Raw genomic sequence first — 22,237 nt, 5'->3', positions numbered from 1 at the left:
CCACAAATGAGCTTAGCAGGTCATGTGCAGTCCATCGTACTTTGAGGTGTGTGGGATTATTCTTTGAGCAAGTCAATTATGTTGATGGGGTGGTGCCAACCCACTTTTCTAAGTCTAATCATCTTATAAACAAAAAGAAAACAGGAGTGCAAACTCATTTGTTCCAAAAGATCTTCTGTGTTGATGACAAAGGCAGCATAGCTGGGCCCAGGCCAAAATGCAATCTGATGCTTGAAAACAAGTTTTATGATTCCGACCACTCCAATTGCAAAAGAAGTTAAAGGTTGGGGCCAGACGATCGCATTTACAGTTTTACACCAAAGATTTTCCGCGTTTTTCAAGCCAAGGACCCCTTAACTGAAAGAGAGACAGAGCAGGGACGCCCTACTGCATACATTGTAAAACATGAAGTTACATAATGAACTGGGCGTACAATAACATATGAGCGGTCTAAAGCCTATACACATACCTTTAAAATGCATAGACTACTAAGCTATTAAAATAATTGCCTGCATGATTTTATAAATCATGTTATAATGTTAAACGTGTCACAGTGAGTCCTTAGGAGGAACTGGATCTGGGGATGGCGACCTAAAGGTCAGTAGGCCTGTAATTATTGTGTTATTGTGTTTTTAAATTAAAACACTAACCATAATTTGGTGGCCCCCCTGCAGTAACTCTGAGGACCCCATAGGGGTCCGGGACCCCCCTGTTGAAGACTAAACTGCTTTAGTAACAGCTGGTTATTTATAATACATGTTTAAAGACATATTTGCTCAGTGCTTCCATAAGCTGTCTTTGTTTTCATTTTGGGTGTTACATACTGGATATTAGATTCATCTCCAGAGTGATAGCTAGTGCAGTGAAAGAAGCACCAGGATACTCCATAAGCACCTATATGAAAGAACAATGCACTCAATAAAAATCAACATGTTATACATTAGGCAAAGTCTTCATTTTTGCTTCATCACTAGACCCAAACAGAAGCTGCGTTTAAAAAAAATAATATTAATTTGGCGAACTGTTTTTCTATTGGGGGTGGGGAGGTGTTTAAAAAAACTGCGTCTGCAGTTCACGTGAGGTCCTGGTTATCACTGACAAGTGTCGGGTGGCACGGCTGTAATTGTCATTGTAATTTTTAGCATATCAAATGCTTAATTTCCTGGATTCTGGTGACTTTTTCTGCATCAATATATGGTACAAATGTTTTTAATTATATAAAGTTAATTATTATTTGATATTTGGGGTGGGTTGCCCTGGCCAGTTTTGGTTATTGGGGGGGTGTAAATTATGCCTCTCCTGCACATTATTGGCCTTGATTTCCTGCACACATAGAAACAGTTTGACTACAGCCATTCAGTCAGAAGGACTTTTGCCTTAAAAAGGGAAAATATGTTCCATAGCAAAACGCAGGAAAAATCCCAAGCACTCGCACTGGACAAATCCAAAAGCTTTTGTTGTTATGGATTAAGATGACTAAGCCATAACAGTAAAGGCTTTTTGATTTTTCTTGAGTTTTGCTGTATATGATTGTCCCATCCTCAAACAAACAGTTTGAGTCCTGGAAGCGCTCCTCTACAGACATTTTTTTTTTCATGTTGAAAAGTTGAAAACAATAAGAGACTGGCTAATTACAAATTCATGGGAACCCAATCAATGCACCAAGTTGAAAAATCTTATGTTTAAGTGAAAATTGATTTTTCTTTTAAAAATATATTTGAGCTATTAGTTGTTTTGTGTAGTTATTATGATTATAATTCAAATAGATATATTCATTGGTTATATATGCATCTATTTGTACATAATTATTTTTAATGCACACTTAAATATAATTTGATTGGTTTTTATTTTAATTTGCCAAATTGACTAGATCATCCATACTCTTCCTCCTCTCTTTCATTATAAAGTCATATTTGTATTTACTATTAGTATTTAGTTTTTATTACATGTTCGTGGCTGCAGACGTGTTGGATTGTATACATAGATTGTATGTTATTAATAATATACAGTCTGTGACTGTATTTCATGGACGGACGCTGAGTTCTACAATTTCTTGTGGAACTTAAACGCAGCATATGACGTTGCAGAGGGAAGATAAACATGGCGTCCGGACAGCAGTGGGTGTTGGTGGAAATGGTGCAAGCGTTTTATGAGGTAAGCGTCTCCTCTTTCCGACTCCGTCGGGTACACCGTGGCGTTTACACACACATTTCTTGTCTGTTTAGCTTCTCGGGGAGGTTTTCTCTCTGGTCCGAGAGGCCGGTTATTGAAAGCTCCCCAGCCAGGAAGTGCCCGTGGCTCGGGGGAGGCGTGTCCGAGGCTGGAGCCAGTCACAAGAGGCAGGAAGATGGCTGAAACCTGAACGGTGCTCAGCTAGCTAGCTAGCTACAAAAGTAGAGCCTATAGATGAAACTGGCTGTCCGAGTTATAAGGTTGAAGCCGAGGTCAATAGTAAAGTTCCATACACTTTTGTTACTGTACAGAAATACATTTAAGGATGTTTTTTATGTCTGTGCAGTTAGAACATGTCCACTTTTCTAGCTTTTCTAGACCATAACTTTGAGCTAACTATCATGTCACCTGACTGCTTTATTTAGCCTATAAAAACAGGTTTTTAGCAGACTGTTAACCATCCTCATCCTACTTAGTCAGGGTCAGTTCTTTGGTTAACTTTCTGTATCCTGATATGTAACGGCGAACATGCTACAGCTGGGATACTACACATACAGAAAGTGTCAGCCCTGTGGACCATAATTCCATTCAATATGTAGGTAGTGTGTGAGTGATGTATTGGATAGAGTTTGGTTTAGTGACACCATTCTGCTATATTCATAAAATACAACATATTAGACTCTCAGGGACGACTAGGTGCTCTCTCTCTCTGTCTAACATCTATTTATCAAAATGGAGTCAGGGATTTAATATCCCACGTTACGAAATATTAGAAAACTACAAAATTAAGGTCATCGGATTATAAAAAAACAAACAAAAAAAACTTCAGGAATCCGATCAGGTGGAAGGTATCAAAATAATAAAAAATATTTTAAATAATATATATATTTATAATTTTTTTTAATATACATTTTTAGGTCTTTATTATTGGCAGGACAGTTTAGACTTGAAGGGGAATGACGTGCAGCAAAAGGTCACAGGTCATAAGTGAACCTGTGGGGGGGGGGGGGTGTGTGTGTGTGTGTGTGTGTATATATATGGGCGTACGTTCTACCAGATTAACTACCCAGCCACCCAAAATAATAAAGCTGTAATTGCAATACTGTGAAACCGTGATATTTTTGCTTAAGGTTATCATACCGTCAGTCAGAATCTCCTGCCAGCCCAGGTCTAAGTCTGACACCCAAATCGTCCTGGTGTCCCTGTTTCCCTCAGGCTCCTGCCTATCACCTGATCCTGGAGGGCATCCTCATCCTGTGGATAATCAGACTTCTGTTCTCTAAGACCTACAAGCTGCATGAGACCTACAGGCTGACCGAGAAGGTAAGCTGAGCTTCGGGCACAGCAGAGCGTGTGCGTGTGCGTGTGTGTCTCTGTGTGTCATCATGTTTGTCCCATTGCTTCCTGTTGCAGGAAAAGGAGGACCTGATTGAGGAGTGGCAGCCGGAGCCTCTCGTTCCTCCCGTATCCAAAGACCATCCCTCCCTCAGTTATGATGTTGTTACAGGGTAAAACACTCATAGACCCCCCTCCCACTCACACAAACAAACACACACACAAACAAACACATTTAATAACAAGATCTCCTCCAAAAAGCAAAGCAGTGGTGGCTTTGTGTTTGCGTTATTACATTATCTGGGTCACGTGACAGTGATATGACCAAAAGATGTATCCTACATTAAAAAATATATATATATTTTTTGAATCCTCCATGTCCTCCTTGGCTACTTGCAACTGTGTGGGGCTGGGGTGGGGGTGGTGCGTGATCACAGAAGGCTTGTATCACGTGGCCTCGCCAACAGTGTTGTTGTCCTTACTTAACAGAGGGGGGAGACAGAAACTACGCACTGTAGCTTCAAAGTACCATTTAGTGGAGCGGTATTGTCACTTTTTTGCCAAGCTGTTCAACTACAGCTCCAGACATATTTGACAGGGCTGACATTCATCAGCTAAATATAGTAAAACCAGGGGTGGAATATAACGAAGTACATCTACTCCAGTACTGTACTTTCGTCCAAATGTTGAGGTACTTGAGTCTTCTCTTTTCATGCCAGTTTCTACTTCTACTCTGCTACATTTCAGAGAGAAATATTCTACTTTTTACCACACTACAGTCATCTGCCAGAGTATTTTTACACTGTGGTATTAGTACTTTTACTTAAGTAAAGGATTGGAATATTTCAGTTCTCATGGGGTTACTTTTTTTTCTTTCCAACATCAACTGTGTTAATGTCCCTGCATGTGTAGCACACAATTCACAACAATCCATGTCACGTTTTATACAGTCTCTAGATGCTGTTTACGTTACAGTAAGATGAGCATTAAACACAATACAATGTTTTCTGTTTCAGACCTCCCAGCCATAAAATCATAATCAATGGGAAAGAGTGCATTAACTTTGCATCATTTAACTTCCTGGGCCTCCTCGACAACGAGCGGGTTAAGGTCGGTATTTATTCTCAAAGCCGTCACTACCTGTACTTTTTTACGTTACAGTGCTTGATTGGAGCTCAGAATAAATCATTTTCTTCTCATTACAGCAAAAAGCTTTGGCATCGCTGAAGAAGTATGGCGTGGGCACATGTGGTCCAAGGGGCTTCTATGGAACCTTTGGTGAGAAAAAAAGCTTTTTAAGGCTACATTTGCATTTCTGTTTTGGAATGAGAGGGGGAGATCCCAGAGCAGGGGGAATGAGAGGGGAGATTCCAGAGCAGGGGGAATGAGAGGGGGAGATGCCAGAGCAGGGGGAATTGAGAGGGGGAGATGCCAGAGCGGGGGGAATGAGAGGGGGAGATCCATAGCAGGGGAATGAGAGGGGGAGGGGAGATGCCAGAGCAGGGGAATGAGAGGGGGAGATGCCAGAGCAGGGGAATGAGGGGGAGATGCCAGAGCAGGGGGAATGAGAGGGGGAGATGCCAGAGCAGGGGAATGAGAGGGGGAGATGCCAGAGCAGGGGAATGAGAGGGGGAAAGGCCGGAGCAGGAGGAATGAGAGGGGGGAGATGCCAGAGCAGGGGGAATGAGAGGGGGAAAGGCCGGAGCAGGAGGAATGAGAGGGGGAGATGCCAGAGCACTGAGAGGCCTGTAACAATTATTATATAACTGTCCAATTGTTAATTTTTTATTGTTTAACCCAGTAATGCTAAAGTCTTAAGGAGAGTGACTGGTCATGTTGATTGTATTTAGATATGCCAAATTGTAATTCTATAAGTGATCATTGGTTGGACTATACTGTATATTTGTTATAATAACAATTGTTGGCTGTAGCTCCTGACCCTATACACATTCATAAAAATGACAAGGGGGGGGGTACAGTTAGAAAATGTGTTTTATGATGATAAAGAGGCGTGGTTTACTTTGGCTGTGTATTTGTTTTATTTATAACCAAAAGATGTATCCTGGGATTCATTCAAATCTTTAATTTGTTTAAATACTATATTGATATTGTTAAATCACAATGATTTCTGAGATAATTAATTGTACAGCAACATTTGGATGTGTAACTGAGGTCTAACTCGTTGGCGTCCCTCCCCAGATGTTCACCTGGAGCTGGAGAGTCGTCTGGCCAACTTCATGAACACAGAGGAGGCCATCATCTACTCCTACGGCTTCGCAACCATCGCCAGTGCCATCCCTGCCTACTCCAAGAGGGGCGACATCATCTTTGTGTATGTGCTGTCTCTTCTAACCAGGGCTGTAGTACTCGAGTTTGGACTCTAGACTTTATTCTATTGTGTCTGACTCATTATGGACTCATTTGTATCTGGACTAGACTTGTCTCTGACTCGGCCGTTGGACTCGGCAAATATTCTAGAGGTCTAGAGGTCGCCCCACATGTCGGTTTTTTAGTGACATGTCTGTTGCTTCTTATTTGTCACATTTTACGTAGGTTTTGCAAGTTAAATTGCTCTACTTAAAGTAACTAATATGGCCTAATTTGATTCTACAATGCTGTTACTTTTTGATCATTACAAATACAAATGCAAAAAGATGATCTTAATATAGAAGATATACTGTCTCTCACATCATATAAATTATGAACAGGTAAGTGGTCTTGAAGAGGATTCTTTTTTTCTGTCTCGGTTTTGACTGTCTCTTATTTGGACTCGGTCTCAACGGGTCCTGGTCTTGGACTCGACAAAAATGGTCTTGACTACAGCCCTGCTGTTGACATGTTCAGAGCAATATTAATCCAGGATTCAGTAATCACACTGAAAAAGCACCATATACCAAGTCTTTTTCTTTTGAAACATTTTGTCAGTATTTATTATTGGAGGGAGCTCCACTGTAAGGGACCTGAATAAAGACTTAAAACTACAGTTATTGGCAGGCTTAGTTCCACGAAGGTCGACACAGAAAACCATATCCAGCATCTCAAGCCTGCGTATGTTTATATGTTGTTGGTCTGTTGGGTTAAGTGTGCCACGGTTTTCACTTCTGTGTTGTGTGATCAGGGACGAAGCCGCCTGCTTCTCCATCCAGAAGGGTCTCCAGGCGTCCCGCAGCTTCATCAAATACTTCAAACACAACGACATGGAGGATCTGGAGAGGCTGCTCAAGGAGCAGGAGCTGGAGGACCACAAGGTTAGGACAGAGTTATTCAAAATAAGAATTTATACTATTTATAAATTAATATTTTACAAATGTAACAAACTTTTATAATCTTGCTTTCACTCAGTCTTTAATAAATGTCTAACACAAGTCTCACACCCTTTGTGTCTGCTGCAGAATCCTCGCAAAGCTCGAGTGACCCGGAAGTTCATTGTAGTGGAGGGGCTGTACATCAACACTGCAGACATCTGTCCCCTCCCAGAACTGGTACATACAATAGCCTTTATTACAGAGGCACATATAATAATGCATAACAGCTAATGGTCAATGCTCAGTTAACGGTGGAAAAAACAACGGAATAAGAAGAATCCCTAGTTAAAACTGTACAACATGAACCATAGATCCCATAGACTGCTGCTGCATTAGGTGCACATCTATTTGAAGTGGCGTGATTGTTGCCTATTGATTGTGTTGCTGTAACCTTCCAGCTGAAGCTCAAGTACAAGTACAAGGTGCGGATCTTCCTGGAGGAGAGCATGTCTTTTGGTGTGTTGGGAGAACACGGCCGAGGAGTTACAGAACACTTCGGGGTCAATGTGAGTACGCCCAGCTTTAAATGCAGAAATACTAAATATTGGCAAAGTCGAAGGCTAGCACCTGAATAACCCTCTGAGGACGAAAAACACACTGGCACTCCTACTCAAAAGCTATATTACACTATTTCATTTCCAGCACTGAAAACATGTACACATAAGTTAAGGTTAGTTTGCAAAAGAGATCTGAGGAATTTCAAAAATGTTACATCAACTTTTTAGCTTTAGAGCAAAATTATCTCCACACACATTGCTCTAGAAAAAAATCTGGGCTTCCCTATATGGAAAGCTGAGTTACAGAAACATTTTGATATGAAACACACAGAAATCAGTTATATGCAAATAACTATAAAAGGTACATTTTTGTCCCAGTGTTATTATCTTTTAAAATGTTTTATTTCTCTCTGTTTCTCTGGTGTGCAACAGCACAAGTGTGCTGATATGAAATAAGTTAAATTCATTATTTCCAATAATGAATTATAGGAATGGATTATTGTAGATAATAGATTTAATTTAGTAAACTTTAAAATAAACACAAAAAAACATGAAGCTTCTTCAGTATTCCCCATCTGAAAACATTTTGGGCATATTTGTGTGTAATAATAGCCTGGTACCATTCGTGCCATCTGCAGGTAGACGACATTGACCTGATCAGTGCCAACATGGAGAACGCCGTGGCGTCCATCGGAGGCTTCTGCTGCGGACGCTCCTTCGTCATCGACCACCAGGTAAATACAGCATGTTATTGAACAGGTGAGCGCAAACCTCCGCACAAGCCGCGCCCTCGCTCATATTGTTAATGCAGGGGAACTTTCCCAGTCGAGGCCTCACTTTCTCATTTCCAACACCACATGAATGCAGCATAAATCCCCTATCTTGCATTGAAATTGAAAGTGAAAAATTACTTGTTACTTATATCCGCCACATAATTCGGATCTGGCTATGCTTCACCCTTCCACCAAATTACAAGAAAATCTGGCCAGTAGTTTTTCCGTAATCCTGCTGGCAGGCTGGCTGGCTGGCTGGCAGGCAGGCAGACAGTGAGTCATGAACTTATTTTTACACTTGCTTTCCACGCCTACCTCACTTCCGGTACCTCACTTCCTTTCCTCCCCTGTCTTCACCACTGTGATGGTTTTTGCTTCCACCTTAATCACCTGATTGACTTCCCCTGGTCACTCCTTATTTACACATGGCATTCCTTCTTCCCACCACATGTAAAGGAGGGTTCAGTTTTTCAGCTTTACCTTCCAGGCGGAGATGCTGAGCAGCTGACCGCAGAAGAATGGTACGGTGAGAACCATCATCAAGGACAGTTTCCAAGGTTTTCTTTCCACTGTGAAGAAGCACTTTTGCAACTTCCAGGAGTACACAGTGGTAGTCAGATCCAGTCAGTCCAGATACTATGTCCTCGCAACAGTAGAAGGATTTTTGGATCTTTGATTCGTTTCACACAGTATTTGTAGATGTCTTCCTTTGCAGGTGGCACAGAACTTCTGCAGGTCCCACTTAGCAGCTTGGTGAGCGCGAGCACAGCGCCAACAACGTTAATTCTCTTTTATCCTGTTTAGCTTTTTGAGCTTTTGTCTTATTTGGGAACTCAGAACATCTGCTGATGAGGTTCACATGATTGGCAGTATGCACATGTTGCTCTTGACATTGGAAAGAGTTGTGGAGTTGGCGTGGATTCATCTGGTTTGTGTGCTCCATGTAAAATTGTGGTTGGAGGAGGTATGAAGTTATGGGAAAGTCTATGCTAATTGAAGATGGAATTCTCCTTTCTGGGTTGACACCGAGCTTCAGATTTCAACCAAGATGAGAACAAAAGAAAGCCACACTTCATGATACCTTGGTGTCTGTAGACATGCCGTCTAAAGCAGCTGGAGTGTTTTGCAGGCAGCATTTCCAGATCCACATGAGAGCCACAGAAGTTCTGCATGTCCCTGATCTTCCATAGTGCTAAGCAGACCAACAAGTGCTTGTACACGAAGAGCAAAGTTATCAAGAGCATGACCATCGCCTACTCTGATAGGAAGGAGATCCATGATGTTCCTGAGCTCCTTCAGTGCTAGTTGTCTAGGTTGCCCATAACATTCATCAAGAGCATGGGTGGGTTGAGTGTATGGGTCAGAACCATAGGAAAAGACCAGAGCTAGGCTTGGTCCAGGAGAACATGATACTTGCAATGCTCTGTTTCATTAGGGTGGAGTCAATTACTGAGTGTCATCCTGTACTGCATTGCATCCTCTCGAGTAAGGTCTGGGAAAGGACCCTCAAGCTGTTAAACATGGGTTCTGCCAGTAGGGGGTGCCAAAGGTCTCTGTTTGTTGTGACTATGAGATGTAGAAGATGGAGGCCATGAAGGGGAATACTGCCTCTGTTGGGGAGAAGGAAACAAGGCTGAGCACATGGACTTTGTAGGTTAACCTCTGCTGGTGCTGCAGGTGAACTGGGAGGTGGCAGCTCTCGTAAAAGTAGTGGTCTAGGTTGACCAGCTGAAGGAATTGCATCATCAAGGTTAGGAAAGTCAGGTAATTAGAGCTCGAAGACATGGTAACAGAATGGTGTCTGATCACTGATGGACAGGAGGAAGAGCAATATTGAAATTCAACACAGGACGCTTTACATAACCTTTCTCCCACTCTCCAGTCAGCCCTCTCAACATTAAAAATACACTTCCATTTTTGCAGTGCAGTGCTCCCTCTAGTGTCCTACCCAGACTCGGATCTTCTCAGTAGACGGTGTTGGCGCCATGCTCAAATATTGTCTGACCATTTCTGGAAACACTACATCAAACCCTGTCTACTAGCACTTCAACCACAGCACAAATGGCAGCGGGGCAAACCAGATCTGTAATTAAACTCGGTGATGAGCTCTTTGGTCCGTAGGAAAGGTGACCCGCCTCCGACCAAGCAAAGATGGCCACATTAGAACATCTGCAGTTACAGTGAAAGACAAGTCCTATGTCAGACCTGTAGTTCACCTGATCCCCCTTCCTGATGACCGTTTATTTGTTTGGTCTGTAATCACATTTCTCACTAGAAATCTGGGGGCGGCTGTACAAAAGATCCCTATTTCTATCTTATTTTGACACTTGCTTTCCACACCTACCTCACATCCTTTCCCCCTGTCTTCACCACTGATTGGTGTTTGCTTCCACCTTAATTACCTGATTGAGATCACCTGGTCACTCCTTATTTAAACATGCACTCCTTCTCAGTCTTTTCCCCACCTTTACATGGGGCGGCAGCTGGTAAGATGAGTTTTACTTAGTACCTTATTTCTTGATAACATTTATCTAGTTACTTTATGAACATGTGAGAATACTGACTTAAGTTCTGATTTCTATTTGTTTCTTCCTAGATTCTCCAACCTGTCTGTTCTGTTATACGTCATTTTCCTCATTCAGTTGTATTAAATAAAACTTCCTTCAGCTGGGCAACTTCTCTGTGGCTCAGCTCATGCATTCTGACTGATGCCCCACGACGACGGCAACCAAAAACTAAACCCTCCTTTACACTCGCTAAAAAGTGAGCCTAGTCGTAAGACAGGAGCTGAGAGACACAGCAGGGCTGCTCCCACTGTCAACATGTCTGCCCCTCATGCCCCTTAGGGTTTAATTAAATTGGTATTGAAGCTAATGCACTGTATCACTGCTTTTTTTTTTTAAATTGTTACACAACAAGCAATTGTTTTGCACAAGACTAAACATTGCTGAACTCTTTAATATCTGTTTATGTATTGCAAGCAATATTGCTAGGGAGGGATTTGTGTGGAGAAAAAAAAAAGGTCATAAATACTTATGAACTTCTATATCCAATGGAAAATCTTCTCGAAATGAAATAACACAATGTTGGCGGTGCCTGTACCCGGCTCACAGTCATATATTGGGGAGGGGGGGCTAAACCACTGCTGCTGGTAGCCGGCGTCCTGGAGCTCTGTAGTGGCTAAATACAACCTCTGGTTTTGTCCTTTTATGGCTCTAGACTGGTCACATCACTGCGCTTTACTTAGGTTAAAATACTATTTTTTTTTTTTTTTTTTAAACATGTTTTGATAGTAATAGTTCAGGCGGGATATGTAGACCAGAAAGGGGGACATCCCACGCATCTTCCCTCCCCCCCGGAAAATCACACCCTGGATAACACTATACATTAACATTATTGCAATTCCTTCATATGGTGCAGCCCTCATAGCATCACTGCTCCACATGAAGCTTTGACAGTTTGAGAGATTCTATCCTCAAATGGTTCAGTCCACTGATCCACCACAACCTCCATACTGAGAGCAGGGCGAGCACCTACGTAACTAATCACATCAGTGATGGCTCCTGTTTATCAAAGTGAGCCAGTAAGCCATGCCACGTGTTTGACAAGAAAGTTTACCTCAGTGAGTGTTTGAGACAAACTGCAGGTGTGTCTGATGGTCTGTTGCTGTCTTCACAGTGTAACAGTGTTAATGTTGGCCCTCTCTAATAAATGCTCCTCACCCTCATGGTTTGCTCCACAGCTGCTTTTCTAAAATACTGCATGGATTGTTTTTCTGCATCTCTAATTGTTAGTTCCTCATATTTTCCCTGGACTGCATCTAGATTTTTGTTTTATTGCTTTTTAATGTGGTCCAACAGTAAACAAGACTTGGGGGAGTGGTCTCAAGCCTCCTCAGAAGTATCCAAAAACAGATTTAATGAGGTTTTCCTCATTAACAGTTTTCCAGCAGACAACAGCCCTGCTTGTAAAGCCAGAGCTACACAGGAATGTCCTCAAAACAACGAGGTTGACTTGGTCCAGACCTTATTGTCCCGGTGTTCTTTTCTATTTTCCATTTGTAGGTACTGGTTTTTACTGAAATATAAAATAAGATTTGGTTTTAGTTGTGGCAAAATCCCAATCCTAAAGACAATAACTGTGTCAATAACAAAGTCAGTTGAGTGTGTCTTGTGCTTGGCAGCGTCTGTCGGGCCAGGGCTACTGCTTCTCTGCCTCGCTGCCTCCCATGCTGGCTGCTGCCGCCATCGAGGCCCTCAACATCATGGAGGAGGATCCAGGTACACGCTCAGTCTGTGGCTCTCTTTGAGAGAGGGCTTTCTGCTGATTAGACTTATATTTTGAATAAGACGCTAGTTCTGTTTTCAGGCCGTTTCCCACTCATCCATCTGTCCTCATCTGTTTTGCAGATATATTCACGGTCCTGAGAGAAAAGTGCAAACAAGTCTACACAGCGTTACAGGGGTAAGTTCACGGTCTGCCACTGTGGCTTGACTAAAGGCCTCTATGGATGTTTGAGTGTATCTAAAGGTTTAATATGAAATGTTGCTGGTGAAATGAATGGGGTATTTACTGAGGATTTGTGGCCCTTAGTTGCTAAACCACCCAATTTCCTCCTACTAAAGAACAACATTGAGAAAAGGGCAGCGCTGAATATTGTGTGTTTGGTCCCATGCAGTTTGTACTTTAAGGTGTTCTTGTTCAAAATGTGGGAGGAGGAAACAAAAAGTCAGCGCATTTGTCACCACAGACTGACCGCTGCAGGAAACTGTCTGACATGGCATGTCTGGGGAAAGCAGGTGCAAAATCTGCAAATTACATTAACTTTAAATTGAGTCACAACAAATGAAAAGATGCTCTGGAAAGTGCCATTACAGCAGCTCTGTTTGATGTGGACAGCAGGGCAGCAGCCAGTTAATTTTCCTCATGGTTTTCCATCAGTTTCTCCTGCTTATTTTGCTGGATGGTACTGGCTCACAGCACCTCCAGACTGCTGGGGTTAAAGGGAACAGTAAGACAGGCAGGCCTGGTCGGTATTTTTTATCTGAACTTTTTTGCGCTTCAGAATATTTCCTCACATTGAAGCTACCTCCTGTGGGGTGAACACACGATTTCAAGACTTCAACCGTGAGAGACGGAACCTAAAAGAAAAATCCGAAAATCAAGGAGAGGGTTAACTTCTCCCCCCGTGGTTAGAAAGAACAGGGGAGACACTTAGTTTCTCTCACTAGGACTCTAGAGTCACTACTCACTCTGAAGACCACTCCTGTCACTCTCTCACTTTCTCCCTCGCTCTCTCACCCACTCCCCACACACACACCCACACACACATGCTGGCTCAAGGCACACACCAACGCACAGGTAAACAAAGAGTTTTGCAATTGACCCTCTGGAAACCTTTTTTTAATTTTTTTTAATTCCATGGTATTGTAGTTCTTTCTGTCGGCAGCCCAAATATAACTCGCTGTATTCCGACTACAAATGAGACCAATATGGAACTTCTATTGCAACCATTCAGCGTTGGGGTTATTGGTGCCAGTCTCTTTCCGACTGTTCCACGGACATAAAACAGATTTTATTCTTCAGCTTTGGGGAAGTACAAGTTTAACAATACTTGGCTTGGGAAGAAAAAAAAAAAACTGGGCTCAGTTGATGTTGTGATAAAGGTCTTAAATCTTACTCATAATGGTCTTAAAGTCTTAAATTTTACTTAGTAAAATCTGCAGAAACTATTTGTTATATTTGTAATTATTGTATATTTTATATTAATATTGTTTAATATGTTTATGTATGCACCATTCACCAGGTTAATTCCACATGAGAGTAACTCATTGTGGCATAAACCCTTTGATCCTGATCTGATGATTATATTATAGATAGATACTTACTTGTTTTTGCCATCCAGTAGCAAGACAACCATAACACAACAAACACATGAATCACACATACATAACAATAAAAATCTCTTACAGAAATGCAATGACCATGATAAGGTTTTTCTCTTCCCCCCCCCCAATGTATGACAGCACTCCAGGTCTGAAGTTAGTAGGAGTGCGGTCCGCCCCGGCGCTTCACTTACAGCTGGAGAGAAGTTCTGGTTCCCGAGACTCTGACATGCAGCTGCTCCGCACCGTTGTAGAATATGTAAGTCCCACACCACATGATATTTCAAGTTATTTCATGATGGACATACGCAGAGGGTTCTACTCAGAAAGTCCAGATGTAGCATGACTAGGCCTGGGTACCCAATTCAATACTTTCTAGGCACCAACCAAATTTCCTCAAATTTTAATACCTAAGGAGTAAATCTCGTCAGTGAGCCAATCAGCACGCTTCTACCAAGATCTAATGTCTGTGATTGGCTGTCTAACGTTAGACGTTGTAGAGACACGCAGGAACAACTCTACATTACACAGAGACAGCTCACAGAGTTGGAGCTGAGAAATATAAAAAAAGAATTTGAGCCGTAATGTCAATTATTTTTGTTTTCATAAAATTTGTATCAAAAAAAGTACCATCTTGGAACTGGTATCAAAGTCATAGTGTTGGTATAGGTCCTCATATGGAATATTTTTAACGATACCCATCCCTAAGCATGACAGTATACATTTGAAAGTCTTGTTCTGATTCTGACGAGGCTCCTCATACCAAGTTCAGCTCTGCCACAGTCATGTTACCAGGGAAGACACAAACCACAACATAACTGTCCACGTGTCCTGGAGTTTTTAATCTCCATTTGCTTAATCATTTTTAAAGCGTGTGTCAAATCGTTGCCCTGGACCAACCGTGATGATTGACCTATGATTCAGTGTTAGTTACTCAGCGGCTCACAGTGGTTTCCATGTGTTCCGTATCAGTGTATGGAGAGAGGAGTGGCTCTGACCCTGGCTCGGTACCTGGAGAAAGAGGAGCGTTTCCTCCCCCCCCCCAGGTAAGAGGCTCTGCTGTGCTTTGGATGCAGTGCAACAAAAAATAATTAAACTGAGTCTCGCTTTCACCCCTGTGTTCCACCCACAGGATCTCCTTTCAGTCTGATATTGAGTAATGAATGTCCCTCAGTACCGTTTAGCTCACGAGACATCCAAAGTAGGCTAAGGACCGTCTGCTACAATGGAAATGCAACGGTGCAATTATAAGTTGCTTTGGATAAAAGCATCAGCTGAAATATGTAATGTAATTACTGCACCAGTAATGGTTTATTGTCGTTAATAAGAGACACTTTATCCTTCATCGCCATCAACACACACATTGTACTTTTCTGTCACACACAAGCACACACTGTACTTTATTCTGACTCACATTCAAACCTGTACTTTATTCTGACTCACACACACCTTTTGGCTCTCATAAATACTGACTAAAACACCAAATGTGGATTTATCCGCCGGTGAAAATAGTCCCCAACAAACTCACTGTGTACTCATGTCTGAGTAACGTTTGTTAAAAACTATAGTGAGCAGCTGTATTACAAAACCACAGAACAAATTTTTTTATTTTTTATCTTTTTAAAAGCACATATGTGTGAGCGGTTTATAAAGGTTAACACCTTCAGTAAGAACCAATGGGCTTGGAACTGAGAGCCACAGACACTCAGTCAGAATGTAGTGAGACATGGATTAACAGCAGATTTTATCACTGGAACGAAAATGGAGAACGAGACTTATTCTTTAGGAGGAGGAAACTTGTGTGTGTGTGTGTTTTATAGAAAATGTGTTTTAAAGTATTCTGTCTGTCAACCAATATTTACATCTACTCAGAGCTGCAAAGATTATAGATTAATGTATTAGTTGTTAACTGTTAATTTAATCTCCAACTATTTAGATAATGGATTAATCAGCTGAGTAATTCTTTTTATGAAAAAGCTAGTGTGCCGTCAGCGTGTGTATATGTTCTAGTTTCTTCTCTCTTCTGTGACAGGAATCTCAATCTTTGAGTTGTGGACAAAATAAGACTTTTCATCTTGGGCTTTGGGAAACACTGATCCACATTTTTCACAATGTTTTGAGATTTTAGAGACCAAGCACATGATCCGTTCATCCAGAATGGACTATGAAAATAAGCGTTAGTAGCAGCCCTAGATCTGCTGGAGATGGAGGCCAGAGAGAGGAGCGGAGCCTGCAGGGCATATGGAAAGTATTCTCAGGGTTTCACTTTTTCCCCATTTAGTTATGTTACAGCCTTATTCAAAAATGGATTCAGTTATTTTTTTTCTGTCGAGCATTGGTCCCCTCCCTGACTAAAGCTCTTCTCCCCCCATCACTCAGTTTAGAGGGCCGGCCAGCTCTATGAGGAGTCCTGGTAGCTCTGAACTTCCTTCCCCAGATCTGTGACTCGAGACAGTCCTGATTTGACCACAGGTGGACTCCAGTTAAGCAGTAGAAACATCTCAAGGATGATCAGTGGAAACAGAACGCACCTGAGCTCCATTTGGACCCTGATCTCAAAGTGAATGCTTATGTGCAAGTAATTTCTTGGTTTTTGTATTTTAATAAATTTCTAAAAACCTCAAACTAACTTTTTAAAGTTGTCAGTATGGGGTATTATGTGTAGAATTTTGAGGAATAAAATACATTTCATCCATTTTGGAATAAGGCTGTAACATAACAAAATGTGGAAAAAGTGAAGCGTGTGAATACTTTCCATATGCTCTGTAAATGATCAGTGTGGGAAGAGACGGGGCTCTGGGACCACGAGACCTTCCTTATTCTGCTGTCAAAACGATGCGTGGTAATGCAGAGGAGGAGCTTTTTTATGCGTGAAAAATATTTAAATGGATCCTTTTTAATGATTAATCATTTTCAAATCGGTTCCACTCTTATTAAAAGAGAAACACTTATTGCTGCAATTCCTACCATGTTCTCTTCCTTATATAGACTATCGAGCAGGTGTGATGGTGTCTCATCTTATAAAGCTCCATGACATGTTTTCTTTTACACAGTGAATGTTGAACTTTTTTTTTTTTTTAATTATTATTAAAAATAAGTGCAAATCGAATTGTAATCCCAATCTCGGTGTGTCCCAGTATCAGGGTGGTGGTCACCATCGAGCAGACGGACGAGGACATCCAGAAGGCCGTGTCCTGTATCCAGGAGGCAGCGGCAGCCACCCTCAAATGACTGGCAACCCGGAGCACACCCCCCTGGGGCGTTAGCAGCCGTCCACCCGGGGGACGGGGTAGGACGGCACTGTGAGGGGACACTCCCGACTCGACTGAGAATTCCACGTTCTATCTGCCAGCCTGGCCTGTTTTTCTCTTTTTATTCTTTGCCTCTCTTTTTGTTCTCATCCATCATGTGTAGGGCTGGGTATTGTTCTAAAATATTCCATACCAATACCATGACTTTGATACCAGGTCCTATACGATACTTTTTCCCATACCTATTTTATACAAATGATATGAAACGACGTTACTGCACAGATCTTGGTATTTATGTTCTAGCTCCTCCTACGGGAGCCCGGTCTCTGTGTAGAGGTTTTCCTGCGTGCCTATTCAACATGTAACGTTAGACAGCCAATCACAGACCTTATTAGATCTTGGTAGAACATGCTGCATGCTGATTGGCTCACTGACACTGATGAGATTTACTCCTCAAGGCGCTAACACACCAACCCGATTATCGGCCGTCGGACAGTCTGGCGAGGTCGGGGACTCGAGTCTGTTCGCTGTGTTCCGTGTCGTTGTCAGTGGGAGGAGCCGTCGGCTTTAATCTGGGCCGATTGGACTTGTTGAATCGGCCAGTGACCAATCTGATTGGCTGAGTGCTAGCCCTTGACTAGCAAATCAAATCGGTGCACTTATGTTAAAACACTTAACGAACATGACGAGCGAGACAAACACCTCTCAAAATCTGACAAAAATCTTTCAAACTGACCTTTGTCGATCAAAAAAACAGATTGAGCAGCTGTACGGCCTGTTTCTCGCTTAAAATGTTTTCAGAAACACGTTTCGGGGAACGATTTTTGTGAAATAGAAGATATTATTCTGAACGAGCAGCCATAATGGTCACCCTTAAAATTCAGGAGAAACCAGACCCACGTTTGTAATTTCCAATTTTAATTTTTTGGGCGACAATACAGGTTAGCACCACCTGCTGTATGGAGATGTAATATGACTTGTGCATGCGTAGATCGTACACTCCAGTCGGCATCGCTCCGGTGTGTTCCGAGGCCTTTTTGGACTGACTGGAGCTGAAGGCTCAGCCCGACGGCCTTTTCTGTTGGAGGTCAGGCGTCACGTTGGTGCGTCACAGCCTTTGGTTATTAAAATTAGGTTTTAAATGACGAGGGATTTTTTAGTACTCAGTATTTTAGAGGTAATTCGGTCGGTGCCTAAAAAGTAATGGATTGGGTACCCAGTCTTTATCATGTGTCATAATCCTACTGTGTGCACTACATGTTGTACATTGTTACCCCCCCCCCCCCTCCGGTCACTAATAAAGAACCAACTGCAGTGAGAATCTCCACAGACCAAATGACCTGTTGCTTTCTATGCACTGACCAAAGAGGAGACGCATGCTCGCTGTTTTCATGTTTGCAGTCGACTGGTTCATAATCTGTACATGAGTTGTGATTTTCTATGTGACTGATAGTTTTACCACAAATACACACCGAGAATTACACCTGGAGTTGTCTTTTGTTTCTGTCTTTTGTTCGACGTGTTTGCATGTTTTACTTTTATGTAGATAGGTCTGATTTAAATTGAGTTATGGCATTTTTTGTAAAATAACCATTAGCTTTTTCTTGATACATATCATGAGACATTTCTAAACACTGATTTTCTGAAAAATGACATCACATGTCAGTCAGTCTGACTTTACTTTCTAAAGAACATAAAATGGATTTTCTACTTTTGTTCTGTTGTTCCTGGAAATGGAAAAATACCAATTTGTTGAGTTTTTCACCCTTCTACCATTTCCTATTTTATTTTAAATTACTTATACATTGTGTACAAAGTTAGATGTAATGTGAATATATCATGTAGGTGAGACGCAACATAAATGTGTTTTCACTGAAGACATACGAACAGAAGTTAGGTGATGAAGCAGTGGTTGCTCCAGGCCCAGCTGCTGTTAGCTACCCTCCTCCTGTCTCTAGATGGGGCCCTCGACCAATACGTAAGCGTGTGCGTGTAAGCACGCGCGTGCGTCCCCTCCGGTTTTCCAAGCTCGCGCGGTTCCTGCGCGAGGACAGAGGCCACTTTGGGAGCAGCAGCTTTGAAGAAGCCGCGCGGCCGTCGACGTCTCCGGCGGACAGCACACGGGATGCACGCGGCTCCGTTTCCCCATTCGAACCCGCATCTTCCCCGCTCCTCCATGTCCGAGTCCTCCGCCACCTGGACAGAGCGCTTTCTACCCGGCTGCTGACCTGGAAAACCAGAAGAAGAAGAAGGAAAGGTCCAGCAGAAGAAGCCCAGCTCCTAAAAACTGGATGCAATTACCTTCCGTCTCTTTTTTTTCTTTTGTTTTTTTAATATTTCCCTGCGCGGGTTAGTGAGGAGAAGCTGGAGCTATGGCTACGTTCCTGAGGAGTCTGCTCTGGATGCTCTCCTTGTTCCCATGTCTGAGATGTGACGGTAAGACTCTTCTACTTTAATCCTTAAAGCTGGGGTCACACAGTGAAACACGTAATGTCGGCTCGGGGTCCCGCCTAGAGGCACCGGGCTCACCTTCTTCCACCCGGACTTCAGATGGTCTTACCCAACAGATGGAGCCTTCCTCTGGACTCTCCTGGCTGGGGCCAGAGGGGTCTCCTACAGAGTCGGGTCCAGAAAAGGCTCATAAAGCTTACTGCGAACACACCGCATCCTTTACATCTGCATCAGATACTTTCATGACTGAGACACACACACACACACACACACACACACACACACACACACGTTCATGAAAAGGCAGCCCCCCCCCTTTAATTAAGTTTCTAAAACGGCTGAGCGTTTATTTAAGAACATCATTAATTGTCTTGTTTGTCCTTTAAGCATTTCCCCATAATGTTTCAGATGTTTGTGGTAGTTTTCAGGTGAGAGGGAGAGGGGGGGGTGTCCCCCCCCCATATAGGTTTATGTGATCACTTAAACCCTCTTTGTCCCCTCTGAGTTTGTTGACATGCGCCCCCCCCCCCCCGGGTCGGACTCAAAGCGCCGCCGAGTCCTTGTCATGTTGATTGGACGCATCGCTCGCGGTCATCTCGCGTCTTTTGTCACTCATGCTAATTCATTTACTCCCCCCGCGGGGAGGGGGGGGCACTTCCTGTTTTCAGCTCTGGCTTTGAGGATTTACCATTTGTTATGAAGTGAAAGGGGGGGGGGGGGGGCTGAATGATTAGCACCTTTGCCCCCAGCATTCCTTTACACGATGAGTGAAGAAGCAGTGTGTAGCCGAGGTGAACACAAAGGCACCACATGACCTTATATGGTCACTTATTTAATATTCATACATCAGAAGATGGACCCATCATTTTGTCTTTTATATCTTTAAAGTTCATTAACCTACATATCACTATATTTGAATGGATCAAATGCAGCAGTGGAAGAAGTACTCAAATCCTTCTAAAAGTACTAATATTACACTGTGAAAATACTCTGTTACAAGTAGAAATCCTGCAATGTAGATGTTCCTTCAGTAAAAGTACGTGTATCATCAGGAGAATGTAGTTAAAGTATTAGAAGATGTTAGAAAGAGTGAAGGATCCAAGCAGCTGTGTGGTTCATGGTCTCATCATCTCAGCTGGACCTGGAGCCCTTATATTGTTGCTAGGTTACTTTATAATAAGACATCAGGTTATAGAAACTACATGTGGTTAGTGGGCAGGAATCTTAATGTGGAAAGGAACTAAAGGAGCTAAAGGAACTAGGAACTAAAGGAACTAGGAACTAAAGGGACTAGGAACTAAAGGGACTAGGAACTAAAGTTGCAGATGAATGTAGAGGAGTAAAAAGTAGAATATTTCTCTCTGAAATGTAGCGGAGTAGAAGTAGAAAGTGGCATGAAAAGAAAAGACTACAGTAAAGTACAAGTACTGCAACATCTGGACTAAAGTGTAGTACTGGAGTAGATGTACTCAGTTTCATATTTCCACCACTGATCAAACGTGAAATGCTGTTTCCCGTGTGATATTAGCCCACATGTGACGTTCTCGTTTCAACATATGAGCTTCAACATTCACCTGTTATGTCATGTTTTTATTTGAAAATGAGCGTTTGTGAGGAAGCAGGTTTTTACATGTTTTACTGGACAAAAGGGCTGCCATTGCATTCTGGGTAACCCTGGCGTTGGCCTTATGGACCAGCTTTCTCTTTCCACTGCATTTCATAACATATAACATGGCTGCATGGATATAATAAAATCAATGATTACTTTCATTGAATTTTGGGTGTTTTATTCAATAATAAAGCATTTTAAAAAATGTTTAAATGGTTTTAAAACAGTCTCCTGACTAATCTTTGACATAAACCAGTCTGTGGTCCACTCCACATCCTGATCTTAACTGTTTGTCAAAATAATTCATAAATTACGTTTTTCTAACTCAAAAAGTAGGTATAATGTCATTTAAATTAGGTTTATTGACTATGAATTAAACAAAAGCGTTAAGAAAAGTGACAACAACTTTTTTAATGCACTGAAAAAGCAACAAAACTTTTTCCTTTTCAGTTGTGACCTGGAAAGAGAACGAGTTCATGGTTGACAGGAAGACAATACTCTGTTTATGAATACACATTAAAAATGAAACGTTATCTCTGGCATTGCAGTGGCTTTTGTCCTAGAGTGTGGAGGAAGTAACAGTCATTAGGCAACAACTTCCTAGGATGATCAAGACCACTCAGCGTGGGAGCTGATTGGTCAGCGTTTTGCAGGACTTTTAAAGCATCAGTGTGAGCGATCTGAGGTCCAGGCTAACCCCTGGAGGGATGAGAGTCCGAGGGAGAAGCAGAACCAGCTGAGGGGCCGACAGCAGCTGGGAATGACGTCTGGTGAGGAGCCCCCCCACCAGGACGCCCGGCTGGGGTCAGAGTAGAAGCAGAGCTGCTGCTGGAGAGAATGTGGCCAGAGGGCCTTCCTTGCTCTCTGGGGTGTGTGTGTGTGTGGTGGGGGGGGGGGTTAAGAGCATTATCATCCCTGTGATCACATTAACAAAAGCCTGTTGGGGGATTCTGAAAGAC

General features: G+C 42.4%; 1 protein-coding gene and 1 long non-coding RNA gene across 2 annotated transcripts; one reads left to right on the top strand and one right to left on the bottom strand.

Moving 5' to 3' along the window:
• Positions 1-2,042: 2,042 nt before the first annotated feature.
• LOC116707451 (serine palmitoyltransferase 1) lies at positions 2,043-18,707 on the top strand. Its single transcript, XM_032544792.1, has 15 exons — positions 2,043-2,154; positions 3,388-3,495; positions 3,586-3,680; positions 4,524-4,617; positions 4,713-4,785; positions 5,707-5,839; positions 6,626-6,755; positions 6,900-6,989; positions 7,211-7,318; positions 7,948-8,043; positions 12,266-12,362; positions 12,492-12,546; positions 14,109-14,226; positions 14,940-15,013; positions 17,105-18,707. Exons 1-15 carry the CDS (start codon positions 2,101-2,103, stop codon positions 17,196-17,198), a joined length of 1,419 nt encoding a protein of 472 aa, XP_032400683.1. The 5' UTR covers positions 2,043-2,100; the 3' UTR covers positions 17,199-18,707.
• LOC116707452 (uncharacterized) lies at positions 2,665-13,472 on the bottom strand. The gene is made up of 4 exons (XR_004336514.1): positions 13,261-13,472; positions 13,066-13,072; positions 11,226-11,230; positions 2,665-2,674 (listed from the first exon to the last, which is right to left on the bottom strand). It is a non-coding gene; the product is annotated as an uncharacterized LOC116707452 (long non-coding RNA).
• Positions 18,708-22,237: the final 3,530 nt, after the last annotated feature.

This window comes from Etheostoma spectabile, chromosome 19 (assembly GCF_008692095.1).
Source record: "Etheostoma spectabile isolate EspeVRDwgs_2016 chromosome 19, UIUC_Espe_1.0, whole genome shotgun sequence".
NCBI classification, from domain to species: Eukaryota; Metazoa; Chordata; class Actinopteri; order Perciformes; family Percidae; genus Etheostoma; species Etheostoma spectabile.
This window is presented reverse-complemented; position numbering and strand designations above follow the sequence as displayed.

What these genes read in the sequence shown, in the direction of transcription:
- LOC116707451 (XM_032544792.1), top strand. Translation starts at nt 2,101, where the DNA reads ATGGCGTCCGGACAGCAGTGGGTGTTGGTGGAAATGGTGCAAGCGTTT. An exon ending in AGTTATGATGTTGTTACAGG is followed by an intron (nt 3,681 to 4,523) that starts GTAAAACACTCA and finishes TTTCTGTTTCAG; the next exon opens with ACCTCCCAGCCATAAAATCA. An exon ending in TCTGTCCCCTCCCAGAACTG is followed by an intron (nt 6,990 to 7,210) that starts GTACATACAATA and finishes GTAACCTTCCAG; the next exon opens with CTGAAGCTCAAGTACAAGTA.